General features: G+C 41.4%; 1 protein-coding gene across 1 annotated transcript in view; it reads right to left on the reverse strand.

Moving 5' to 3' along the window:
• Positions 1-27,107, reverse strand: part of SNTB1 (syntrophin beta 1) — a 277,719-nt gene that overhangs the window by 27,055 nt on the left and 223,557 nt on the right. The window contains exon 5 of the mRNA XM_025393674.1: positions 10,250-10,389. Within this exon, the coding sequence (XP_025249459.1) occupies positions 10,250-10,389 (140 nt within the window). The remainder of the gene's footprint in view (positions 1-10,249; positions 10,390-27,107) is intronic.

Below are 27,107 nucleotides of genomic sequence, written 5' to 3' on the forward strand. Positions count from 1 at the left end.
AGAAGAGGGGTTAAAAAATTAGAAAATAACCAAATTTATTTAGCACTTGCCATATATCAAGCACTAATCTAAGCAGTTTACATGATCTAGTGTAATCCTTATAATAACCCTATTAGGCAGGTACAGATATTGGGCACATATTACTGATGAAGGACATGAGGCAAAAAGAGATTACAAAACTTGCCCAAGGCTCCAAGGCTTGGTAAGTAGCAAGGCTGGGATTTGGAGCCAGGTTGTCAGTTTCTAGAATCCAAGCTCTAGAGCATTCGTGTGACGGACACTATGTAGCCATGAAAATAAAGCTAGCAAAGAATGCAAAACACCAGTGAAAATGCGCTAGAAGGTCATCTAAGTGAAAAGGAAGGGCAGCAACACACCACATTTTAGGAGCTGTGGATCACTCTGTGAGGCTGGGACCCAGGACAGCCTTAGAACTGATCCATTGGTGGTCATCACAGCTTGCGGCCAAACAGCGCTTCTGAAGAACCACAGGGAAAAGAACCACATGGTTGCTGCGGAGTTCCCCTCCCACCATGCTGTGGTTTGAATGTTTGTGTCCCCCCAGAATTCATGTTGAAACTGAAGCTCTAATGTAAAAAAAGGATTAAGAGGTAGGGCCTTTAAGGAGGTGACTAGGTCCTGAGGGCCCCATTCTCATGGATAGGATTAGTGCCTTATAAAGGGGCTTGGGGAGCCGGGTGTGGTGGCTCATGCCTGTAATCCCAGCACTTTCGGAGGCTGAGGCAGGCGGATCATCTGAGGTCAGGAGTTTGAGACCAGCCTGGCCAACGTAATGGCCTATTAAAATACAAAAATTAGCCGGGTGTGGTGTCTCTATTAAATACAAAATTAGCCGGTGTCTCTATTAAATACAAAATAGAGACCGGTTGTGGTGTCCCTATTAAATACAAAAGTTAGCTGGTGTCTTTATTAAAAATACAAAAATTAGCCATGTGTGGTGTTGTGTGCCTGTAGTCCCAGCTACTTGGGAGGCTGACGCAGGAGAATCACTTGGACCTGGGAAGTCGAGGTTGCAGTGAGCCGAGACTGCACCATTGCACTATAGCCTGGCGACAAGAGCAAGACTCTGTCTCCAAAAAAAAACAACAACAACAACAACAACAACAACAAAAACCCATAAAAACAAAAAACGGGGGGCTTGGGAAGTCTATTAGTCCCTTTTTTTGCCCTTCCACCCACATGAGAACACAGCAACAGGCGCCATCTATGGAGCCGAGAACATGACTTAACCAGACAGCAAATCTGCTGGCACCTTGATCTTGGACTTCCCAGTCTCCAGAACTGTAAGAACTGCATTTCCATTACTTATAAATTACCCAGGCTAACTTATTTTATTACAGCAGCCCCAAATGGACTCGGACACACTACAAACCCCTGAGAAGACGGGAGGCAGCAGCAGCACACAGTCTTCTAAATCAATAATTCTCCAACTGGAGCCTGTGTCAGAAACACCTGGAGGCTTGTTAAAATCAAAGATGGACCGGGTCCCATTCCCAGAGTGTCTGATTCAGTTGGTCTGGAGTGGAGTTGAATATTTGCTTGTTTAACAGTCCCAGATGGTACTCCCACTGCTGGGTAAGCCAGAAACTCTAGGTCTCTGATTCCATCCGCAACTCTGTCCTCACTCTGCGTGATTAGGGGTAACAATTCCCTTGATTGTTAGCTGGAATAAGAGGCCACCTGCTGCGTGATTTATTTGTCAGGAAAGAAAACTTTTATATATGATACACTCAGCAAATTCTAAGAGCCATTGAAACTCTAGGATATAAGGATATCCTCTTAGGAAGCTGCACAGAATAGTGGATAAGAATCAAAAGGTAGAAACAGAATCTCAGGTCCATCTTTTACTGTTACTGTTGCATGACGGTGGGTAAGTAACTTAACTACTTAGTTCCTAAGTTAACTGATCTGTAAAATAGGAATAAAACCTTAACCTTTTGGGGTTGTGAGGGTTGAATGTGGTAACCCTGAAAAACATTTTCCTGGTTTGTTAAAAGCACATTCTCCTGATCCACAACCCCAACCTAAGGCAGAATAACTAAGACAGGGTTTTGAAGACCTGAATCTTTTTTTTTTTTTTTTTTTTTTTTTTGAGACGGAGTCTCGCTCTGTCGCCCAGGCTGGAGTGCAGTGGCCAGATCTCAGCTCACTGCAAGCTCCGCCTCCCGGGTATAGGCCATTCTCCTGCCTCAGCCTCCTGAGTAGCTGGGACTACAGGCGCCTGCCACCTCGCCCAGCTAGTTTTTTGTATTTTTTAGTAGAGACGGTGTTTCACCGGGTTAGCCAGGATGATCTTGATCTCCTGACCTTGTGATCCACCCGTCTCGGCCTCCCAAAGTGCTGGGATTACAGGCTTGAGCCACCGCGCCCGGCCTGAAGACCTGAATCTTAATAAGCATCCAGATAATCCTCATACTGGGCAAGGTTTGCAAACCCTAATAGAATCCACCTAAAGCACATAGCCTTGATCTATGCCCAATAAGGGCCAGCCACTACTTCGTTACAGAGTTCATCTACTTTTTTTTTTTTTTTTTAAAGAGACAGGGTCTTGCTCTGGACCCAGGTGGTGGAGTACAGTGGTGCCATCATGGCTCACTGCAACTTTGATCTCCTGGGATCAAGCAATTCTCCCACTTCATCCTCTTAAGTCACTGGGACTACAGGTGTGCACCACCATGCATGGCTAACTGTGTTTTTTTAAATTTTATTTTATTTTTGTAGAGATGGATTCCCCATGCTGTCCAGGCTAGTCTTGCACTTCTGGCCTCAAGCAATCCTCCCACCTCAGCCTCCCAAAGTGCTGGGATTACAGACATGAGCCAAAGTGCTCAGTCCAGCTTGATCTATTTTGAAAATAATATTACCATGGCCTTCTTGATAATATCACCCAAGGTGATTAGTTAGTAGGCACAGTATAATACATTTTTTAAAAACATAGCCCTATATCGTAAGTAAAAATTATACCATACCTTTATGATTTGTGCATATTACTATTTATAAATTAGATCTCAATACAAGATTTTTAAAATAAATTTTTTAAAACAGGAATGATCCTCTTCTTTAGAAATATACACAGACAAATAATACTAGTAGACAGATTACATGCCTATGTGGTCATATATAAAGGGCACGGTGCTGTATACGCTGTATAGAATGCATTGGAAATAAATGAAAGAGTCACTTGTTGAACTTAAATAAGTGGCTAAAAAAGCAGTCAATGGAAGTGCTGGGGTAACCTCTGCAATAGAATGATTCTGCTTCCCTTTGAATGCTACCACTTCTGGCACGGACTGTCCCCCACAACTCACCAGAAACCAACAGCATCAGCCCAGCTTCCCACCTCAGACAGCCACCTTTATCCGCAAGGAGATAAGAGTTTCTATTTCAGCTGGGGTGGACCCTGCCTCCTACAACAATTCATTAGGAAGTTCAGCCTGGAGCTGCAAAGGGGCTCCATCTCCATGACATCATCTCACAGAGAAGGCAGGGGTCATTTTTTTCCCCATTGTTTGCTTTCTAAAAGTCTTTTTCTAGGTACATCCACAGGGTCTTGGGGAGAAGCTGATCAGGACTGATGCTCTGGTAGCTGATGCTTAAGCCAAAAGATCAGTTAAAACTCTATTATACCAAAGTATATTTTCCTTTGGCTTTGGAGACAATGGCATTCCAGTGAGTGTGTTTCACAGATGGGGATTCTGAAAGAGGGAGCTGGGGTGATCCGGCTGGGGTTAAGCACCCATTTGGAGGAAGGAAGACTAGGATGCGAACTCCCAGCTCTGCCATATCCAGGCTGCAGCCCAGGAGCAGGCAAAAGCTCACCTACTACTTCGAGAGGATAGAGTGAGAATGAATAGCCAGTGCCACCTAAGATCCTGGACATACTCTACCTCATGGACTACCAGCCAGAGACCAAGGCAATCCTTCAGGCCTAATTGTATCATTCCTCATAGAGCTAATATACACACAGAGGAACATTTCCTCTTGCAGTTCAGTGGTTAGGCTGGGTAATTTGGGAGAGGGACAGTGAGTTGAGGGGACAACTATTACAACTGGGTCCCCTTTATGGTTGCATTGTAGACACTGATTTTTTTTTTTTTTTTACTGCATCTTCTGTTTTTTGTCTTTTTAATTTATTTACTTATTATTATTATTTTTAAATAGAGTCTTGCTCTGTTGCCCAGGCTGGAATGCAGTGGCGCGATCTTGGCTCACTGCAATGCTGCTTCCCAGGTTCAGGCATTCTCATGCCAAACCCTACTGAGTAGCTGGGATGACAGGCCCCCACCACCATGCCTGGCTAATTTTTGTATTTTTACTAGAGATGGGGTTTCACCATGTTGACCAGGCTGGCCTTGAACCCGTGACTTCAGGTGATCTGCCTACCTTGGCCTCCCAAAGTGCTGGGATTACAGGTGTGAGCCACCACGCCCAGCCTGCATCTTCTATTCTAAATGACCACAATGATGCACTGAAGAGGTTTTCATTTCCTGTTTTCATATTGGTTGCAGGCTTACGGGTTTAGGCTATTCATCTGGTTTACTCTCGGTTCAGACCTGGCACCTGTGTCTCTTGTGAACCTGTAACAGACACTTTCAGTGCTCCACTCAAACCTCTTCAGGTCCCATTTACTGTTTCTGCACACCCATCCCTCCTTCTGGGCCTTTGCTTTTAAGGAATCACACTTAGGACTTTCCTGCTTGTGCAGAAGCCTGAAGAGCCTGCGAGATGACATCTCTCCAGGCAGCCTCAGCTGTCCATGGACTGCTGGAGGAACGTACAGGTCCAGTCACTTGCCTGAGTCGGGACAAACTTGGAAGGAGTCATTTACATGCTCTAGGGAAGTGCTGTCTGATAGAATTTTGGCGGTGATGGCAGTGTTCTAGATCTGTGCTGTTCACAATGGTAGTCACTAGCCACAGGTGGCTGTTGGACACTTGAAATATGGCTGAGGAGGCTGAGGATCTGAATTTTAAATTTTACTTAAATTTAATTATGTTAAATAGCCACATCTGGCTAGTGGCTACCATGCTAAACGGTCTAGCTCTCAAGCCCCCTGTAAGGTCAGGCTGAGACCGAGATTTTGCCTGAAATACTACTAGCCTCCTTGGTTCCTCTCTCTTGGTTGTCCTTCCCCCCGTCCCTTCCAGGCTTCTCCTGGGAGCCTTTGCTTAAGAACTCACTGCCACTTCAGTCCTTGTTGCCTTCTCTGCTTCTGAAGAACCAGACCTAAGGCAGAGCCTTTCTCAGTCTCCTCGTCTTACCGGGGGTTGGAGTTCCAGTGCTAAACCTGGTTACAAGATAGGAAAGCTGAGAAAAAAACAAAAGAGGGGAGACTCCTGGGGAGCAATTTATCTCTTCCTGTAGCTGAGTACTTTGTGTCCTCACAGAATTTTTTTTTTTTTTTTTAACAATGGAATCAGGATCACTGCAAAATTGTTTGGATTCAACAGTCACTCCTTGGACATTTGTTATTTGACACCAAATGTAAAAATATCTACCCAGATCACATCCATGATTCTTATCATCCCCAAAGACTCCTGCCACTCCCCATGGTTCCAATTTCAAAAGGTAAAAAAGGATACACTAGTGAAAAGTCTTCCTCCCCATCTCCCACCTCTGTGCCAATCCCCAGTGGTACCAAGGCACAGGTAGGCAAGTGACACACAGTTCCAGAACTGGAATCCCACCTCCATCTCTCAGAAGCTACACCACCTGGGGTGATTCCTGAACTCTTCTGAGCCTCAGGTACCTAATCTGCAAAATGGGCACACTAATACAGGCCTTGCAGAATGGATACACAAGTTGTAAACGGTAACTTGTGTCAAGTGCTGGGTACTTAGTGAATATCTGATTCATTTTCCCTCATTCCCCAGGGCCATACAGCACTGCATGACCTCTGTGCTTGGATCTCCCCTAAGCCCGGAATACCCACGCCCCTCTCTGGGCTCCCTTCCCTTGTTCCTCTGGTGAGTTTTCCCTCAGGCTTCAATTCAACATGACTTCTACTGCAAGAAGTCCTCCACCACTCTCCAGGCAGAGTGTGCCATTTTTTGTTGTCTTCATTGCAAACGGTTCCTTACGTGTTCCTGCACGTCGGCACACTTTGTTCCAGATAATGCTAGGTTCACAAGTTTGAATTTTTTTCACCTCTTTATCCCTTGCCCCAATTATAACTCCTGGCACATAGTAGATGATTTATAAATGTTGACTGATCAATGAATGAATGAATGAAAAAGCAGCCCCCATTGTTCATAATGCCAAGAAACTGTGAGAACAAGGCTATGTACTAGGGTGAATTTTATTTTCATGTTGCCTGAGAGGCGCAGAAACTACCTTATTTCAACTTTTGTTTCTGAAAATCATTTCAAGAGGCTTGGGTCCAACTTTCCTTCTTAGTAACTGGAATCCAGTGACTGTGGTCTAATCTTTCTTTGGTTTCTGTTGTGGGAATGTCTCAGAATCTGAAGATAAAATGTTGTTCCATTGGATGAAGACTCTGGATGCAAACTACAGAAAGCAATAGCGATTGGGCCGAATTCTCATGGGCCCCAAGACACAGCCTGAGTCTTGTGTGCAGTTAAGGATGTTCACATTCTGATTATGGAGGTTTTTTTTGTTTTTATTTTTTTTTGAGACGGAGTCCCACTCTGTCACCCAGGCTGGAGTGCAATGGCGCGATCTCGGCTCACTGCAACCTCTGCCTTCCAGGTTCTAGTGATTCTCCTGCCTCAGCCTCCTGAGCAGCTGGGAACCACAAATGGGCACCACCACACCCGGCTAATTTTTGTATTTTTGGTAGAGATGGGGTTTTACCATGTTATCCAGGCTGGTCTCGAACTCATGATTTCAGATGATCTGCCCTCCTTGGCCTCCCAAAGTGCTGGGATTACAGGTGTGAGCCAGCGTACCCGGCCATGATTACTGCAGTTTTATTACAAAGCTGTATTGTACTTTAATAGCAATTCTGCCAAACATTCTGAAGCTCGAAAGCTTCAAATATTAAATTACTTTCAAATTTTATTTTTTAAAAGTGATCTAGGCTTGGTTCCTCACCCCTGAAAACCTCCTCTATTCACCTCTGGGGCCAAGAATTTCCATCTTTTAGCTCCCTACCCACCCGGTCCCACCCCCGCTGCTAGTCTTCATTATCAATCACGACTGGAAGTAATAAGGATTTTTCTGGAATTTCAGCTCTATTCACTGCTGGCATTTTAACCTTGTGTTACTTCTTGCTCTGCTAGTGGGTCTCATTGTCCTCCTTGCAGCCAGCTGACCGTTGACCACAACCCGTCTGGCAGCTCAGTACTTCCAGGATGGAGAGCCCAGCTTATTTCTGTCTACATCTTGCTCAGGTCAGATGCTCCAAAACCTCCGTCCACTATGCTTTGTCTCTTGGACCAAACTCCTTCCAGTGTTTGTCTCACATTGTTCAATAATTCATTCAACAGACATCGAGGGCACGATATTGCCAGGCACTATGCCAGGAAGGCCACAAATATGACTGTATCATGCCTAGTTTGCAGGTAAAGAAGCAGAGGTATAGAAGGAATGCAAACAGCTCACTGTCATAAAGCACAAACAAAAAGAGCTGGCAACAGAAGTCAGGTTTGGGAAATGTCAGCTACTTGAAAGCAAGACTCGAGTTTGATTCATTTCTGTTTTTGGGATATAAGCTTTCAAAGAAGGGGACAAGGATACAACACATTAAAACTGTATTTCAGGCCAGGTGCAGTGGTTGAGAAGAACGTCCATAGTCCCAGCACTGTGGGAGGCCGAGGCAGGCAGATCACCTGAGTTCAAGAGTTCAAGACCAGCTTGGCCAACATGGTGAAACCCTGTCTCTGCTAAAAAAAAAAAAAAAAAAGTCAGGCATGGTGGTGGGCGCCTATAATCCCAGCTACTCAGGAGGCTGAGGCAGGAGAATCACTTGAACCTGGGAGGCAGAGGTTGCAGTGGGCCGAGATAGTGCCATTGCACTATAGCCTGGTGACAAGAGCAACACTGTGTCTCAAAAAAAAAAAAAAAACCCATAAAAACAAGAGCAAAACTCCGTCTCAAAAATAAATAATTAAAAATCAAACTGTATTTCAAGTCTTGGTTGCTGTGAATAATGTTGCAATGAACATGGGAGCATAACTACCTCTTTAAGACCTTAATTTCAGTTCCCTTGGGTATACACCCAGCAGTGGGATTGCTAGCTCACATTATAGTTCTGTTTTTAATTTTTAGAGAAATCTCCATACTGTTTTCCAGAGTGGCTGCACCATTTTACATTCCTATCAACGGTATACAAGGATTTCCTTTTCTCCATTTTACATTCCTACCAACAGTATACAAGGGTTTGCATTTATCAAATGATAAACAACACTCGTTATCATTTGTCTTTTTGACAATAGCCATCCTAACACACATCCTAACCACATCCTCACTGTGGTTTTGAATTGCATTTCTCGGATCATTAGTGACATTAAACACCTTTTCAAATGCCTGTTGGACATCTGTATGTCTTCTTTGGAGAAATGTCTATTCAGGTCCGTTTTGAATTTTTTTTTTTTTTTGCTATTGAAATGTAAGTCTTTACATATTTTGGATGTTAACCTTTAATTATATATGAGGTCTCCCATTTTGTAAGTTGCCTTTCCATTTTGTTGACTGTTTCCTTTGCTATGCAGAAGCTTTCTACTTTGATATAGTTCCATTTATTTATTTTTGCTTTTGTTGCCTGTGCTGCAGGTGTCATATACAATAAATCATTGCCAAGGCCAATGTCAAGAATATTTTCCCCATGTTTTCTTCTGGAAGTTTTACAGTTTCAGATCTTATCTTTAAGTCTGTAATCCATTTTGAATTTATTTTTGTGTATGGTGTAAAACAGGGTTCATGGTTTGCATATGAATATCCAGTTTTCACAGCACCATTTATTGAAGAGAATATCCTTTCTCCATTGTGTATTCTTGGCACCCTTGTCAACAATCAGATGACCACAAATGGATGAATTTATTTTTGGGCTCTCCAATCTGTTCTACTGGTCTATGTGTTTTTATGCCAGTATCATAAGGTTTTGATTATTATAGGTTTGTAATACATTTTGAAATCAGGAAGTGTGATGCCTCCAAATGTCCATTTATAGATGAATGGATAAAGAAAGTGTGGTATTTACATATAATCCAACATTATTCAGCCTTAAAAAGAAAGAAATCCTCCCATATTTGACAACATGAATGAACCTGAAGAACATTATGTTAAGTGAAATATGCCAGACACGTAAGGACAAACACTACAGGATCCCATTTATATGAGGAATCTAAAATGACGAAGCTCTTAAAGCAGAGAGTAGAATGGTGTTTTCCAGCAGGGAGGGGGAAATGGGGATGTGTTGGCCAAAGGACATGAAATTTTTGTCATGCAAGTTGAATAAACTCTAGAGATCTACTGTACAGCATAGCACCTATAGCTAACAACATGGTATTATATACCTAAAAGGTTGCTAAGAGGGCAGATCTTATGTTACATGTTATCACAAAAAATAAAATATAGAGGGAAGGAAGAAATTTTTGGAGGTGATGGATATGTTTATGGTATCAACTATGATGATAGTTTCATAGATGTATATCTCCAAATTTATCAAATTGTATACATTAAATATGTACACACCTTTGCATGTCAATACCTCAATGAAGTGCTTTTTAAAGACATATTTCACATGAATAATACATGTGCATTGAAGGACCTGTAAAACAGAACCTGGCAGCCACCCTTCCACAGGAAGCATCATGTAACTGAGAAATAACTTGTTACGAGATTTCCTGCTGAACAAGCCTTAAAAAGCACAGTGGAGTACTCCCATATAACACACTTATGTGCCACCCGTGAAGACCCTTGCTTGGTGATTCTACTTGGACTTCAAGACTACAAACACATATGCCTAGTTCATTTCAAAGGGAATGAGATGGAGACCCAGGAAGCTGGTTAGATGAGGAACATCTCACAGATGTCACTGTTCCTTGATAATGGATGAGTCTTTTGTTCTTTGTCTCTGTGTTGTTGCTTCATGTTTGGCCATAAATGATCATTAATCTATGTGGCTAAAAATGTGTGGCTATATTCTTAAGGAGCTCTCAGCCCCTGCTGCAATAGTGAGCAGTAATATAACGTGTTGAGCTAACTGTAATTCATTAAAATAGTATCAACCTACAAACACATCATACCAAACCAAGGCCATGGCTACCTGGTGGCAAGAAGAGGGTATGTGTGAACTGGGCTGAACCAGGCTTCCTTCCTCCTTGGCATGCTGTCATAGATTAAAAGGTCTTTCTCAGTCAGCACAACCAGGGCTGGTTTCCACTGTTTCTCACTTTCCCCTGGCACCTGAAAAAGAAAGCAGAGAACTGTCAAATGACAGCCTGAGAAAAGGATGATTATGAGAAGTTGGCATTCCCCTAATCAGAGGACTCAGCAATACATTGAGTGTCTTTTGGTTTGGTTGCAAAATCAAAATGGAAAGAACCTTGTCTTTATTCCATCCTTCCTGATCTTTGAAAATATCTGTTGTCTCAAGGGCCCTAAAATGTATAGTCAGGACAGCCAAGAAACAGTCCAGCTGCCACACATCTGTCACTGTTTCTCACCTGCCAGTCAGCACTGAATCTTGATTTCATAGTGGGAGGCAAATGCCTGGGGGAATAAGTACTTCCAGCTGATTCTCTGGTACAGTAGAATTTTTTTAAAATTATGAAATGGTAAGGTCTAAAAAGTTTTTGAATAAATATCTAAAGCTCTGGAAAATGTACTATGGTGGCAAATGTCTACCCAGACAGAGTGAGACATCACAGCCTCTTTCCCTAGTCTTTTGCTCTTAGATTGGTTCTGTGATTCAGGCATCATCTTGAAACTTATCTGATTCTGTTGAATGTCCAGTTCCGTTCACCACCCATAATTTATTAACTCAAGGGTTGAGATGACCTGACAGGAATGTGAAAGGATTCTGAAAGTCATCAGTAGGATGATTGGACCAGATGATCTTTGAAAAACCTTCTAATCTGCAGAATCTGTGTAGCTCAGCTCTTATCTCATTAGCCATCCCCCTGGCCTGGTGTTTGCCCTTCCCAAACTTCCTATATGTTCTTCTATCTATATAGGACATTTGATGGGCCCTAGGATACATCTTTATGCTCAGTTTAAAAACTCAGTGAATGCTCAATTCTTGCTACTCAAAATATGGACCATGTTGCAGTAGCATCAGCATCATCTGGGAGCTTGCTAGAGTCTCAGGCCTATCCAGATCTGTTGAATCCAAATCTGCATTTAAACAAAATCTTCAGGTAATCCCTATGCTGATTAAAGAAACACTGCTCCAGATGAGGTTAAGATTGCTTTTGACACTGACAACTGATCCAAGATTTAATGTTGTCATAGCAAGTCACAACTCAAAAATCTATTCAGAATCAAAGTAAATTAGACAGTAAGCTAAATATGTGATAAAGCTAATTTCTTCCCTTTCTAGTCTTATTACTTTAAGTGACACAATGGAATCTGTATAGAGATACAAGCATGTGTGTAGCTCTTGCTTTAAGCTAACACCCTAGTATGAGGAATGAGTGATAAGAGAAGATTTACAGAATGATATAAGGCTTGAGTTCTGTAGGTCCTACACGTAGGCTTCCTAAGTGAGTCTGTCATTTATTGCCTGTGTGACTCTGGACAAGATATTATCTGTGCTTCTATTTCCTTACTGATAAGGATAATATCATACACAACAGTGATTTTGAGTGCTGACTCGGGAGCTAGCAGGCCTGAACACAAATTTGTGTTACCCAATTATCTAGCTGTGGGGGTCTTGGGCAATTCAACTAATTTCTTTGTGTCTCAGTTTCTGGATCTGTAAAATGAGAAATAATAGTACGTATAGCAGAGGGTGGCTTTGAAGATTAAATGAGCTAAAATTTGTAGAAATGCTTAATGCAGTGCAGAATAAGCATCATGTAAGTACCTGTTAAGTAGCACTTACCTCATCATGCTATAAGTGGGGATTAAATGAGACAGTATGTGTAATGTGCTTGGCGTGGTAGCTGGCAGATGGTAACACCCTCAGTAAAACACAAGATGGGGAAATCGTGTCAGACACCAATTTTTTGAACATGTCAAAAATGGTGTCCTTTGGAAATGGCATCACTATGACAAGGCAATGACTTTCCTTGGGAAAAATTATAAGACGAGCCAAGAATAAGCTTGGTGCTGACAATTTCAATACCTTTTCTTCCCATCCTTTCCAAAGTTCTCCCAGGAAGAACTCATTGCTTGATGATCACCTTTACATTTTAATGCCTCCCTTCCAGCTATTCCAAACAAAAACTGTGCTTCTGAAGAAGTGCCCTCCCCCAGTCCCCTGCTGTAAAGCTATTTATACTAGGACATGAATGACTGTTGACATATTCCTCAATTTGTGCATTTTATGCATATTTTAAAAGCTAGCTTATTGCTTTTGTAAAAGGACTTTTTCCAGCAGAACAGCAGCATCTTCAACAGATCAAAATAAATTGTTAGAAAAGGCAATGTACCAGACCCTGCAAGGTGAATAAAGTATGGTCTCAAGGCATAAAGCGTTTCGGGCGGGGCCGGGGGGAGTTCAGAATAAATTTTTTCCAGCTTCCACATTAAACTTAGTAAATTACTTTTCCAGCTCATTAAAAAGGACTGGAGAAGCTACAAATGATCCTCGCAAAGTGACTATCTTACTTACCTAGTCAGATGCAATCCATTAACTTTGACCGGAATCGGTCATTTAAATGTGAACGCAACTAAGCATCATTCTTCAAAAACAATATTAAGTTTGCAAAATAAGACTCAAAAGTAAATACCAACAGTATAATGCAGACTTCTCTACTGGTGTAATCACCAACTCAGCTACGTGTCAAGTGGTATATGCAGGTTTAAATAATCCCAAAGCCCTAAAACATTTTACAGTTCATTGAAAACTGCTGTGTGTTTATGGTAAACTCTGCTGTGAGAGTGTGTCTGGAATTCGTGGGTTCTTGGTCTCACTGACTTCAAGAATGAAACCACAGACCCTCACGGGGGGTGTTACAGTTACAGTGTTACAGTTCTTAAAAAACAGTGTGTCCAGTTTATTCCTTCTGGTGGGTTCATGGTCTTGCTGGCTTCAGGAGCTAAGCTACAGACCTTAGCGATGAATGTTACAGCTCTTAAAGACCGCGTATCTGGAGTCCTTCCTTCTTCCTGGTGAGTTCCTGGTCTCCCTGGCTTCAGCAGTGAAACTGCAGACTTTCACCATGAGTGTTACAGCTTTTAAAGACAGCATGGACCCAAAGAATAACCACCACCAAGATTTATGGTAAAGAGTGAAAGAATAACACTTCTCCCATGTCAAAGAGGATTAGAAGGAGTTTACCACTGCTGGCTCAGGCAGCCTGCTTTTATTCCCTTATTTGACGCCCCCCCCCAACATCCTGCTGATTGGTCCATTTTAGAGAGAGCTGATTGGTCCATTTTGCAGAGAGCTGATTGATGCATTTACAATCCCTGAGCTAGACACAGAGTGCTGATTGGTGCATTTACAATCCTCTAGCTAGACATAAAATTTCTCCAAGTCTCCACTAGGTTAGCTAGATAGAGAGTACTGATTGGTGTATTTACAAACCCTGAGCTAGACACAGAGTGCTGATTGGTGCGTTTACAATCCTTTAGCTAGACACAGAGTGCTAGACACAAAAGTTCTCCAAGACCCCACTAGGTTAGCTAGAAACAGAGTACTGATTGGTGTATTTACAAACCCTGAGCTAGACACAGAGTACTGATTGGTGTATTCACAATCCCCTAGCTAGGCGTAAAAGTTCTCCAAAACCCTACTAGACTCAGGAGCCCAGCTGACTTCACCTAGTAGATCCTAAACAGGGGCTGCCAGCGGAGCTGCTGCCAGTCCCAGAGCTATACACCCTTACTCCTCAGCCCCTGGACGGTTGATGGGACGAGCGCCCCGGAGCAGGCTCGGGCTGTGCGGGAGCCCACCTCAGGGGGGTTCGGGCATGGGGGGCTGCAGGTCCCGAGCCCGGCCCCGCGGGGAGGCAGCTGAGGCCCGGTGAGAACTTGAGCAGTGCCAGCCCGAGTGCGGGGCCCACCGAGCCCGCCACTGCGCTGGCCTGTGAGCGCTGCGGGCGCAGTCCCGGTTCCCGCCCGCGCCTCTCCCTCCACACCTCCCCGCAAGCAGAGGGAGCCGGCTCCAGCTTTGGCCAGCCCAGAACTGGGCTGAAGGGCTCCTCGAGCGCTGCCAGAGTGGACCCTGAGGCTGAGGAGGTGAGTGAGGGCTGCTAGCATGTTTTCACCTCTCAAGAATAATTGTAGTGGGCACATTCCACTATTCCTGTATGCAGAGCTGTCATTTTAATGCTAATGTAAATGGTTAGAGGTAGAAGGCCGCCTATGAGGACAAACGACTTTCCAACGGGGGGAAAAAATTATGTTGAAGAACAGGAATCTTTTTGTTTTGTTTTGAGATGGAGTCTCGCTCTGGAGTGCAGTGGCGCGGTCTCCATTCACTGCAAGCTCCACCTCCTGGGGTTCACACCATTCTCCCGCGTCAGCCACCGGAGTAACTGGGACTACAGGCGCCCGCCGCCACGCCCGCCTTTTTTTTTTTTTTTTTTTTTTTTTAGTAGAGACGGGGTTTCACCGTGTTAGCCAGGATGGTCTGGATCTCCTGACCTCATGATCCGCCCGCCTCGGGAAGAACAGAGTTTTAAAAGTCATACCTTGTGCTCCATACGCTTCATTATTTCAAACCTTTGAAGGCGAATTTTTATCAGGCTCAAATATTGGTGCTATTGTTCTAGTGACAAGGTGCCTTACAAATCCAGCTTTCCTGGCACCCAAAGTATTCTGATGTGAATACGACAGTTTTGGAGATTTGTTTGCATTCTGTTAACACATGACTCCTGAAACAGATGTGATTTCCATCTTTGCCTGGCTTCCTGCCTTGAGTGCTGCAGTCGTCAGTTTCTCAAGAACTGATCAGATTTCTAACTAAGAAGGTGAAGAAAAGGCGACAGGGGAATAAAACATTCAATTCTGAAATTATTCTGAAGCACAACTTTGGTGAACTGAATCCTGTCCCTGTAATCACTTCCACAGAGCATGAGAGAAAAGGTTTACAAAATGGCAAGAATTTGACAGGTGGTGGTAAGAAGCAATTGGTAACAATTATGGAAGTGTCCTTAATTTGAGACAGGTCTCCCAAATCATCTGGGTCAGTGGCTTCCAAACTCTTTAAATTCAATGATCTCTCTGTTCAGATTAAGTCACAAGTCCTAGAACAGTATGTAAAAGAATTGGCCGGGCGAGGTAGCTCAGGCCTATAATCCCAGCACTTTGGGAGGCCAAGGCAGGCAGATCGCCTGAGGTCAGGAGTTCGAGACCAGCCTGGCCAGCATGGTGAAACAGTCTCTACTAAAAATACAAAAATTAGCCAGGCATGGTGGCGGGCACCTGTAATCCCAGCTACTCAGGAAGCTGAGCCAGGAGAATTGCTTGAACCTGGGAGGCGGAGGTTGCAGTGAGCCAAGATTGTGCCATTGCACTTCAGCCTGGGCAACAGGGCAAGACGCTGTCTCAAAAAAAAAAAAAAAAAAAAAAAAGGAAGAAGAAGAATTGAAAGACAGTTTACATGGGGTTGCCTCCCAGTGGGGGATCTTGGCACCTGTGGGACTTTATGTCTTCATCCTAGCACCACCCATGCCTCTAAGTCGGGTTGCGACCAATCTTTGGAATATAGTTTGAAAACTGATCTTGTCTGTTCTAAAATACCTAGAATCTGGCAGGGCGCAGTGGCTCATGCCTGTACTTCCAGCGCTTTGGGAGACTGAGGTGGGTGGATCACTTGAGGCCAGGATAAGAGCAGCCTGGCCAACATGGCGGAAACCCTGCCTCTACTAAAAATACAAAAATTAGCATGGTGCTGCATGTCCTGTAGTCCCAGCTACTCAGTGGTGCGTGTCCTGTAGTCCCAGCTACTCAGAAGGCTGAGGTGCAACAATTGCTTGAGCCCAGGTGATGGAGTTGCAGTGAGCCAAGATGGCGCCACTGCACTCCAGCCTGTGCGGCAGAGTGAGACTGTGTGTCAAAAAAGAAAAGAGAAAAACAAAACAAACAAACAAAAATTCTAGAATCTTCACATTATTTCCAAAGACACAGTTTTATCAGAACTTTCAGTGCCTTTTTGATACTGTTGTCTCTTAGGCAGAATTGTAAGGATTAAATGAATTCATGCACATACAGGATTTACAAAGCTGTCTTACAGACAGTAGACAGGCAATCCTTAAAAACATAGCTATTTTTTAGTATTAAGGTTAGTAAAGTGCACATCAGATTAAAGATCTGAGTGAGCTTGGGCAAGAATTACTTGCCTTTGCTGGGTCAAAATTTCCTCCTCCACCAAATGATGGAGTGGGACTAAATTATTGCTACCACCTCCTCAACTTCAAAATCCAATCATCTTTTAAGTTTAAAATTATCTGCTACTAGGCTGGAACTGCTTCAGCAACTGGGATTCTTGCTTTACAGCTCTTTGTTCAGTGCACTCTTTTCTTAAGGCAAAAAGCAATAGGCGGGTCTCTTTTTCTCATTTCCTACCAACTCACTCTTCCTAACATATTTACATTCCATTTTCTACTTGAGCATGCGTGGCAGGAAGAGCTCACAGTCTTTAGACCCAAACAGCGTGTCTGCAAAATCTGGCTTTGCCACTTCCCAGCTGAGGGACGTGAACAGCTTACTTACATGCTCTAAGCACTTGTTCACCGGCTTACTTATGCGCTCTAAGCACTTGTTCACGGATGTGTCACATGCTGAGGATGGCCTCCCATGCACGTGTTTTTGAGGATCAAATGAGACAACATATATAAAACTTCCTACATGATGGGTACTCAAAATGTTAAACCCTCCCAGTTGCTCACCTCAAGCCCACTGTTTCCCCCAGCTCCAATGAGCAGGAAGGAAGGCTTAGATGTAAGGGACAGAGAACACAAAGTGAAAACCTTCACGAAGGAAGAAGGGCCATTATGGCTTTTGTGTTGCAGCTTGTGTTTATCTGGACAACTTTTTAATTGAAGTTTGTTTCGCCTCAGGTTGCTGGGTGTTTAGAACAAAGGACGAGCTATCAGTGTAATAATAATAATTAGCATTGATCGACTTCCAAATGCTTTACAAACATTAGATAATTAATCCCTGCACCAACTTTCAGGAAGGCTGATAAAGAAGGAAACAGCATTTAAGTGTGGCCACAGACACATAGGGACAGGGCTAAGCAAGGCCACTCAAATCTCCAGCTGTCTTCCAGCTTGCCCTGAACAATCCCCAGGACCCAGGAATCAGGAGTCAGACAAGACATCTAGAGCTGGTTGGAATGGTGGCTCACGCCCGTAACCCCAGCTACCTGAGAGGCTGAGGCCCGAGACCCACTTTAATCCAGGAGGTGGAGGTCGCAATGAGCTGAGATTGCACGACAGCCCTCCAGCCTGGGCAACACAGTGAGACCCTATCTCAGAAAAAAAAAAAAAAGAAAATCTAGGACATCTAGAGCTGAATGCAAAGGAGAATGAAAAGGAAGAGAAGGCAAAGGAGAATGAGAGAAAAGGCTAGAGAAAGAAGAAAAATGCTCTATGGGAGCCTCAGCTTTCTAGGACTAACTTCTCTCTTCTCATAAGCTGTCTGGTACCTGGATCACCTGCTGAATTTAAGATTGGTGTCAAGAGGGGAGCAGAGGCCGGGCACGGTGGCTTACGCCTGTAATCCCAGCATTTTGGGAGGCTGAGGCGAGCGGATCACCTGTGGCCAGGAGTTTGAGACCAGCCTGGCCAACATGGTGAAAACTCATCTCTACTAAAAATACAAAAATTAGCAGGGCATGGTGGCGCACGCCTGTAGTCCCAGCTGCTCAGAAGGCTGAGAGGCATGAGAATCACTTGAACCTGGGAGGCGGAGGTTGCAGTGAGCCGAGATCGCACCACTGCACTCCAGCCTTGGCAACAGAGTGAGACTCTGTCTCAAAAAACGGAGAGGAACAGATTGAGTGATGCATTATGTGGATGGATATTAAGATAATGATGAAAAATAAAGTAAGGTGAAAAGTACAGCATGAAAAATATGGTCTGATCATGGGACACTAAAGAGGGTGTCATTTTAATTTTTATTTTATTTTTACTTATTTATTCTTAGACGGTGTCTTGCTTTGTCTTCCAGGATGGAATGCAGTGGTGCCACCTTGGCTCACTGCAACCTTTGCCAGCCTGGCCAACATGGTGAAACCCCATCTCCAGTAAAAATATAAAATTAGCCAGGCATGGTGGCATATGCCTATAATCCCAGCTACTTGGGAGGTTGAGGCAAGAGAATTGCTTGAACCTGGGAGGTGGAAGTTGCAGTGAGCCAAGACCATGTGATTGCACTCCAGCCTGGGCAACAAGAGTGAAACTCCATCTCAAAAAACAAACAAAATAAAAAAAAACAATAGCAGAACACCCATTGTGTGAAGTACACATAGAATTAACAAGATAGACCACACTCTGGGCATTAAATCTAGTTTCAATAAGTTTAAATGTATTCAAGTTAAACAATGTATGTTCTTAGACCAAAATGGAATTAAATTAGAAATCAATAATAGAGAGCTATGGGAAATAAAAACACAACATATCAAAATCCTCAAGATGTTGCTTTTTAAGCAGGACTAAGAAGAAATGGGCAATTAACACCAATATTAGAAGAGAAGAAAGTATTCAAGTCAGTGGTCTCAGTTTTCACCTTAACAAACTAGAAATAGAAAAAAAATTAAACCAAAATAAGCAGAAAATAGGAAATAATAAAGACCAGTGCAGAAATCAATGAAAAAAGAAACATAAAAGCATCAGAAGTTCAACAAAACCAAAATCTGGTTTTTTGAGATCAATGATCAATAAACCTCTAGCCAGCCAGACTGACCATGAAAATGAGAGAGAAGATACAAATTATGAATATCAGAAATGAAACAAGTTCATGTCCTTTGCAGGGACATGAATGAAGCTGGAAACCATCATTCTCAGCAAACTAACACAAGAACAGAAAACCAAACACCGCATGTTCTCACTCATAAGTGGGAGTTAAACAATGAGAACACATGGACACAGGGAGGGGAACATCACACATTGGGGCCTGTCGAGGGATGGGGGACAAGGGGAGGGAGAGCACTAGGACAAATACCTAATGCATGTGGGGCTTAAAACCTAGATGATGGGTTGACAGTGCTGCAAACCACCATGGCACATGTACACCTATGTAACAAACCTGCATGTTCTGCACATGTATCCCAGAAATTAAAGTAAAATTTTAAAAAATGAAAGAGGGAGCATCACTACATAGTCTGCAGATATTAAATATAAGGACGGGTGTGGTGCTGTCATCTATAATCTCAGCAATTTGGTAGGCTGAAGTGGGAGAATTGCTTGAGGCCAGGTGTTTCAGAACAGCCTTGGAAACATAGCCAGATCCTCTTTATAAATAATAATATTAATTAATATAGCATTAAATGTATGATAACGGAATATATGAAGAATTGACAAATTCCTTGAAAGACACAAACTACTAAAGCATATTCAAGAAGAAACACTGGAACAGCTGGGGATGGTGGCTCACGCCTGTAATCCTAACACTTTGCGGGGAGGCCAAGGCGGGTGGATCACCTGAGGTCAGGAGATCAAGACCAGCCTGGCCAACATGGCAAAACCCCATCTCTAACTAAAAATACAAAAATTAGCCGGGCATGGTGGTGGGTGCCTATAATCCCAGCTGCTTCTACTCGGGAGGGTGAAGCAGGATAATTGCTTGAACCCAGGGGGCAGAGGTTGCAGTGAGCTGAGATCCAGACACTTCACTCCAGCCTGGGTGAAAGAGGGAAACTCCATCTCAAAAAACAAAAACAAACAAACAAAAACAAACAAACAAAAACTGGAACAGTACTATCTCTCTTAAAGAAATTGAATTGGTAGTTTAAAATGTTTCTTCCCAAAATACTCAAGGGCCAGATGACTTCACTGAGGAATTCTATCAAACACTTAAGAAATAATACCAATTATATATAATTCTTTCAGAAAATAGAAAAGTAGCGATACTTCCAACTCATTCTACAGACTAGACTTACACTGATCCACAAACAAGAAAAAAAAAAGAAAAAAACAAAGACTTAACACTGATCCAAAATAAGACAAATATATTATGAAAATAGAAAACTATAAACCAGTACCCCTCACGAACATAGACCCAAAATTTCTAAACAAAATTTTAGCAAATTGAGTATGAAATTATATTTAAATGGTAATACATCATGACTAAGCAGGGATTAATTCAAAAAAGCATTACTGTAGCTATTTAATAACAAATTAAAGATCAATCAATACTTAAAATACTTAAACAAGTATTTTAAGGACAAAGCCCAATATCTGTTTCTGATTTAAAAAACACTCAGCAGGCCTGGCACAGTGGCTTATGCTTGTAATCCCAACATTTTGGGAGGCCAAGGTAGGCGGATCACTTGAGGTCAAGACCCGCCTGGCCAACATGACAAAACCCTGTCTCTACTAAAAATACAAAAATTAGCTGGGCATGGTGTAGGGTGCCTGTAATCCCAGCTACATAGGAGGCTGAGGTGAGAGAACTGCTTGAACCCAGGAGGCAGAGGTTGCTGAATGCTGGATGTCTGCTCTCCTCACTTCTAATCAACATTGCACTGGAAGTTCTAGCCAGTGCAATCACAAAAGAAAAAGAAATAAAAGGCACCCAGATTGGAAAGGAAGAAGCAAAACTGTCTTTATTCACAGACAATGTGAACGTCTATGTAGAAAATCTGATAGAATTTAGCAAAAAGATACTAGAACTAATAACTGAGTTTAGCAAGGTTGTAGGAAAAAAGACCAATGTATAAAAAGCAATTATGGCTGGGCGCATGGGTGGCTCATGCCTGTAATCCCAGCACTTTGGGAGGCCAAGGCAGGAGGATCACCTGAGGTCAGGAGTTTGAGACCAGCCTGGACAACATGGTGAAATCCCGTCTCTACTAAAAATACAAAAATTAGCCTGGCATGATGGCACACCCCTGTAATCATAGCTACTTGGGAGGCTGAGGCAGGAGAACTGCTTGAACCTGGGAGGCGAAGGTTGCAGTGAGCCGAGATGGTGCTACTGCACTCCAGTCTGGGCAACAGAGTGAGACTTGGTCTCAAAAAAAAAAAAAAAAAAAAAAAGAAAAAGAAAAAAAAGCAATTGTATCTGCATATACTAGCAATAAACAAACTGAAATAACAAATTACATCATTTACACTAGCATGAATGTATGGAATTCTTAGGGATAGGCATGATGAATCACGTGCAAGACCTCCATACTGAAGACTATAAAACATTGCTGAGAGAAATGAAAGAAAACTTAAACAAATGGAAACATACACTGCATTTATGGGTTGAAAGATCAATATGATTAAGATTTTAGTTGTCTAAATGATCTAAAGATTCAACTGAATTCCAGTAAAACTTCCAGCAGGCTTAAAAAAATATATTTTTTTGGTAGAGATTGACAAGCTGACTAAAATTTACATGGAAATACCAAGAACCTAGAATAGCTAAGACAACTTTGAAAAGGAAAAAGGAAATTGAAGGAATAACACCGTCTGACCTGAAGTGTTATTAAATTGCTGCAGTAATCTAGAGTGTGGTATTAGCATAAAGACAGGCAAAAAGATCAACTGAACAGAGTAGAGAAAGCAGAACAGAATAAATTCGCATATAACAGGGAACAAAATTTGAACAAAGGGATAGGAAAAATTCAGTGGAGAAAGGGCAGTTTTTAAACAAATCATGCTTGAAATATTGAATATCCATATGCAAAATAATTAACTTCAATTTGTGTCTTACACCATATACAAAGATTAACTCAAGATGAATCTATACTAAACTGTAGAACATAAAACGTTAAGATTTATTGAAGGAAACAAGAAAAAAACTTGGTGAACTTGGGTTGGGCAAAGGTTTCTGACATCAACAACAAACAAAAATAAAAAACATAATCCATAAGTGAAAAAATTGGTAAGTTGAACGTCACTAAAATTATAAACTCCTGCTCTTTTAAAGCTATTAAGAGAATAAAGAGACAAACCACAGACTGGGAGAAAAGCATGTATCTGATAAAGGATGTGAGAGACTAGTCTTAGGCTGTAGCAAATCTAGTGTACTTTGTGCTAATAATTTGTCTTTCTGTGTTCTGTAATGGAGAGAAGGGTATTACAGGATAGAACGTGGGTTTAGGACCTCTATAAGCCTGCTTTTAAGCCAGCTTGGCAGGTTGGTCAGTTACAAACTTTGCTACAGGTCCCTGAAACCAATACAGTTTGAAATTTCTCTGTTTTGTGTCCTTCAGAGTTTACCCTTGTGATCATGTGGAGATACTTTTGGTTTCCACCATCCAGAGGACAGGAATTTTGGAGTTCATGTCATAGTTAGTCCTAAAAATTTTTCTTGAGCAGTTAGAAGCCTTGCAAGCTTGAAATTGGCTTCTCTAGGCTCCTTCTGGGAAAAGCAGTAGAAACTGCTCAATGCTGTATAGCTCAGTAGCTAAGGCTTTATCTTTTGACAGTGGTGGCCTGGGTTCAGTTGTTGGCTTCTGGAATGATTCCTTTCTGGTTTGTTATTTGTGTAACTTTGACATTTATTGAGGTGGTTTCCCCCTGCCCCACCCCCCACAGTTAGCTTCTGATTTCCTCTCTTGAATTTTCCTTTCTCTGAACTACCTCGTGGAGATTCTAAATCTTATACAAAAAAAAAAAAAAAAAAAAGAAAGAAAGAATGTCTTTGAAGCACCTAGGAGATTACCTTTGGTAAAGTTCAGAAGCCACTTGGCATGGCTAAAGTCAGGTACTAAGAAATTTAAAATGATTTCTTTTTTAAAGAGCACTATGGTTAAAAGTCAGCTTAATTAAAAGTGGATAAACAGGCCGAGCGCGGTGGCTCAAGCCTGTAATCCCAGCACTTTGGGAGGCCGAGACGGGCGGATCACGAGGTCAGAAGATCAAGACATCCTGGCTAACATGGTGAAACCCCTTCTCTACTAAAAAATACAAAAAACTAGCCGGTCGAGGTGGCAGCGCCTGTAGTCCCAGCTACTCGGGAGGCTGAGGCAGGAGAATGGCGTAAACCCAGAAGGCAGAGCTTGCAGTGAGCTGAGATCCGGCCACTGCACTCCAGCCTGGGCGACAGAGGGAGACTCCTTCTCAAAAAAAAAAAAAAAAAAAAAAAAGTGGATAAACAAGCTATTTAAAAACATTTAAAAGGCCTTTATGTTTTTCTCTTCTTGGAATTTGTTTTTCTGGAAAAAAGTTTTTTTCTTCTCAGTCGACTGAATTATTTTGCTCCATTTGTTTGTCTTGCCACTCTTAGTACACACATGAGAGGCCCTGAGATAACTTCCGGTAGCCTAGGACTCCTTGGGAGAAAGAGGAGGTGCCACAGATCCCGTTTTGGGGGAAAAAAACCTCTGTTTTCCTCATGAAACCCCAGGAGTTAAAAGCTGATAAATCCCTTTCAAAAACAAAGACTCTGTTCTGTTTTGCATTGTGTTATCTGATGGTTTTGAGTTTAGAGGTATCAGAAATTACTTCGCATTATAAAAACTAGGTAGGAAACACACTTTAAGGGGTGCCTAATAGTAGTTATGGAGGGATTCTTGACTCTTTGCACACTTGGATCAGAGACACATGCTTTTGGCCACCTGGAAGATAAGGAAACATCTCCACCCCCCGACTGGGAATTGAGACTCCCGTGAGGGATGGGCTGATTACAAAATAGGCTGATTGGCTTTGGGTTGCCTTTCAATGAAATGCAGGGTAGAACCACTACACTGTCTTCTCCCATGGTATTTCCCTCCTTTTGGGATCCACAAACCAGTATAAAATGACACCCTTAATTTTGAGGATCCATATTTGCCTTCAGCTGCTTATTGCTACTTATTTGGCCCTAGAAATGCATGCTTTCCCAGCTCTATTCTTCCAAGGGCTTCACCCTGAAGCCAGTCATACAATTAAGAAACTGACAAATGAATAATTTTACAAGTGCTGAATCTTCTGTCTGTCTATGTATTTATATGTGTTGTATGTTTATACATAAAAGAGCTCTGATTAATTGGCTTAGAAAAATAAGCATTCAAATCAAATATTTCGTCAGAAAAATAGAAACTTTAATGCCTTTTGTTCACATGACTTTCGTAATCTTTTGGAAATAAAGAGTTCTAAAGAACAAAATGTATTAAAATGTAGATATTTGGTTTAAATTAAGGTCAGATATCAAATTTGCTAAATGCTTTAAGGTCAAACTGTTTCTTCGGCTTTTGAAATTTATTCAATTTACCTATTTTGGAGCATTAGATTATAGATAAGGCTTGGGAGCATATGGAAAGCCATGCCCACTAGCTATGCTAAAAGGAGTCAGACCTTATCTGCATTTCTGTCTGATGTCCTAGGCTCCACCACTAGTACATAATTAAAATTGCTTACTTCTCAGGTTTTTCACTAAAAATAAAAGTTGCTAAGAGTTAACATTGTAACATGTAATTGAGATCACTGGAAAAACAGTTTTACATACAAAGTGTGTAGGGAATGTGTTTTTGGTAAAAGATTATAAGAAGGCATGGGAATATAGCTTTTGTTAAAGGGAATATAATTCTATCTAGTTCAGAGGGTTTTAAAGATTGTCTTAACCTAAAAAAGTAATGAAACAAAACAGAAGGTTTAAGCAAAGTGAAAAGGGTTTGTAAAGGGTTGATCTTATAAAAATTCTGTGGGTATAAACAAGTTGGCTAAAATTTAAAAGAAATTATTTAGCTTTTTTCTTTACGTAAAAACATTAAAATCACAGTGATGTGGAGCCAGAATCTGGGCCCATGTGTCCAAATAGCAGAGTTTTCTTAAAAAATTAATCTTTTATGTTTGATGAAAAATTGTAAGGGGTCCTAAAAAGTTTATGAAAATCTTACCTTATGGTCAAACTAATTAAAACTGGATAACGATATAAAATTTTATTTGAAAAACTAGCTTTAACATTAAAAATGCACTGATGCAAACATGAAATTTGGTTTTCTCTTTTCTCATGAAGACTATTTTTATGTAATGTTAATAGATTAATGAAAGGGTTTTGTTTTTTCCTTTGGGTAAATGGCAGGGAAAAAAGAAAAGACAGATTCAGCTGGCCTCATGCTATCTTCATTGGGTCTTGTTTGGAAAGCTAAGTCTCCTCTATCAGAGTAAAGGTTTTCTTTTTTAAAAAAAACTTTTTGGAGTTATTTTGGCTAAATGAATGACTTATGGTGACCTGGGATTATATTTTGTGATATCCAGCGTTTTAAACCTTTGATATTTGACAAATTTTCCAAAATCAAATTATAAATTATGTCTCTTTCTATATCTAAAATATTAGGTCCTCTAAAGTCCAAAAAGGACATTTGGCTTATTTGGTACAAAAATCAAACAGGAAGCATTGTCAAATATGAAATGGTGTTTGGCTTTCTTTGGTCTACATTTGTGTAAATGTGTCATTGGTATATGTTCCAAAATTATGTAAAACTCCTATAATTCTAATATGACTTAGTATATGTTACCAGTAATAATTATAATTATTATGTTAACAGACTGTGTGCCACAGAGGTAACAAATTTCCTTGCCAATTGTGTCTTTAACTGTGGCAGCCCTAGAATGTTTTTGTCATCCACAGACAATCGTTGTCTTGTTTTGGTCCTCTTTAAAGGATGGCTTTATAATCAGCTATAAAATTTAACAGGTGCTCTTAAATGCAGGATTCTGATTAATAACACTGGAGATTGTGACATTAATTCTAATGTCGCAGGAAAAACTTTTAAATAAAAAAGTAAATGGTGGTTGGTTTACTTTGGACTGTATTTGCATAAATATGTTATTACTATATGTTCCAAATTAATGGAAACTTCTATAACATTGATATAATTTAGTGTATATTATTAATAATTCTAATTGTTATGTAAAATTGTTGTATGCCACGGAAGTAACCAAAATTCCTAGTCAATTATAGCTTTAATAGTGGCTATAGACTTTTGTCATCCACAGACATTTTGTTTTGCTTTGGTCCTTTTCAAAAGGCAGTTTATAATCAGATATAGGACTCTAAGTGCAAGTCTCAGATAACTTTAAAAATTGTGCTATTGGAATAGAGGAAAAACCCAATCTTCTAGGACTCTCATGAAAAGCTAATGTGTTAAACATTGCTAAGGCTTTTGTTTTCAGAGTCAAGGGAACTTATTTGTTTAGAGCCATTTGGAACTTTTAACAACTGAGTAAAATATACTCCTGTGAACAAAATTTGAAGCATATTTATTTCTCCCTACCTGATTTCTTCAAAATTTGGAAACTATTTGTGAATATTCTCAATTTATAGCACTGTAGTTAATTGCGCAAGTGCAATAAAAATCTGTTTTCTTTTGTAACAGGACACAATTGGAGAAATTGGTTATTTTACCAAGGCTTTCACTGAAATGGCATGATTCCTTTAAAGAATCAAAGTTAGCTTACAGAGCCAATTAAAGCCCATGGGGGAGTTTGGCCTCATACCTTGTCCACGCAGAGTCCCTATACAAGGTTCCTGACCTGTGGTAAGTCAAGAATGTTACTTTCTAACAGGCCCAGGAACCCCAAGTTATCTTGGGACCTCAAGAGGAGAGGAATTTGCCCAATCATAGATATTTAAGGGTATAAGCCCATGGTTGGGCTCAGCTTTTAAAAAGTCTTATCTGAGATCCTTCATGGAACAGAGTTCTATCAAAGCCAATTTAAAAAGCCTAAGTGAGAAATAATTATTCATGCTGCAATTTAAGCAAATCATCAGGCCACGTATAGTAAGACTGAAGTTTATTTTGTAAACAAATCAGTTCTATCTGAATTTGCTTTTAATAAAAATGGCCACTGGAGGCTGGGCACGGTGCCTCATGCCTGTAATCCCAGCATTTTGGGAGGCCGAGGTGGGCAAATCACGAGGTCAGGAGT

Source organism: Theropithecus gelada, chromosome 8 (genome assembly GCF_003255815.1).
Source record: "Theropithecus gelada isolate Dixy chromosome 8, Tgel_1.0, whole genome shotgun sequence".
Classification (NCBI taxonomy): Eukaryota; Metazoa; Chordata; class Mammalia; order Primates; family Cercopithecidae; genus Theropithecus; species Theropithecus gelada.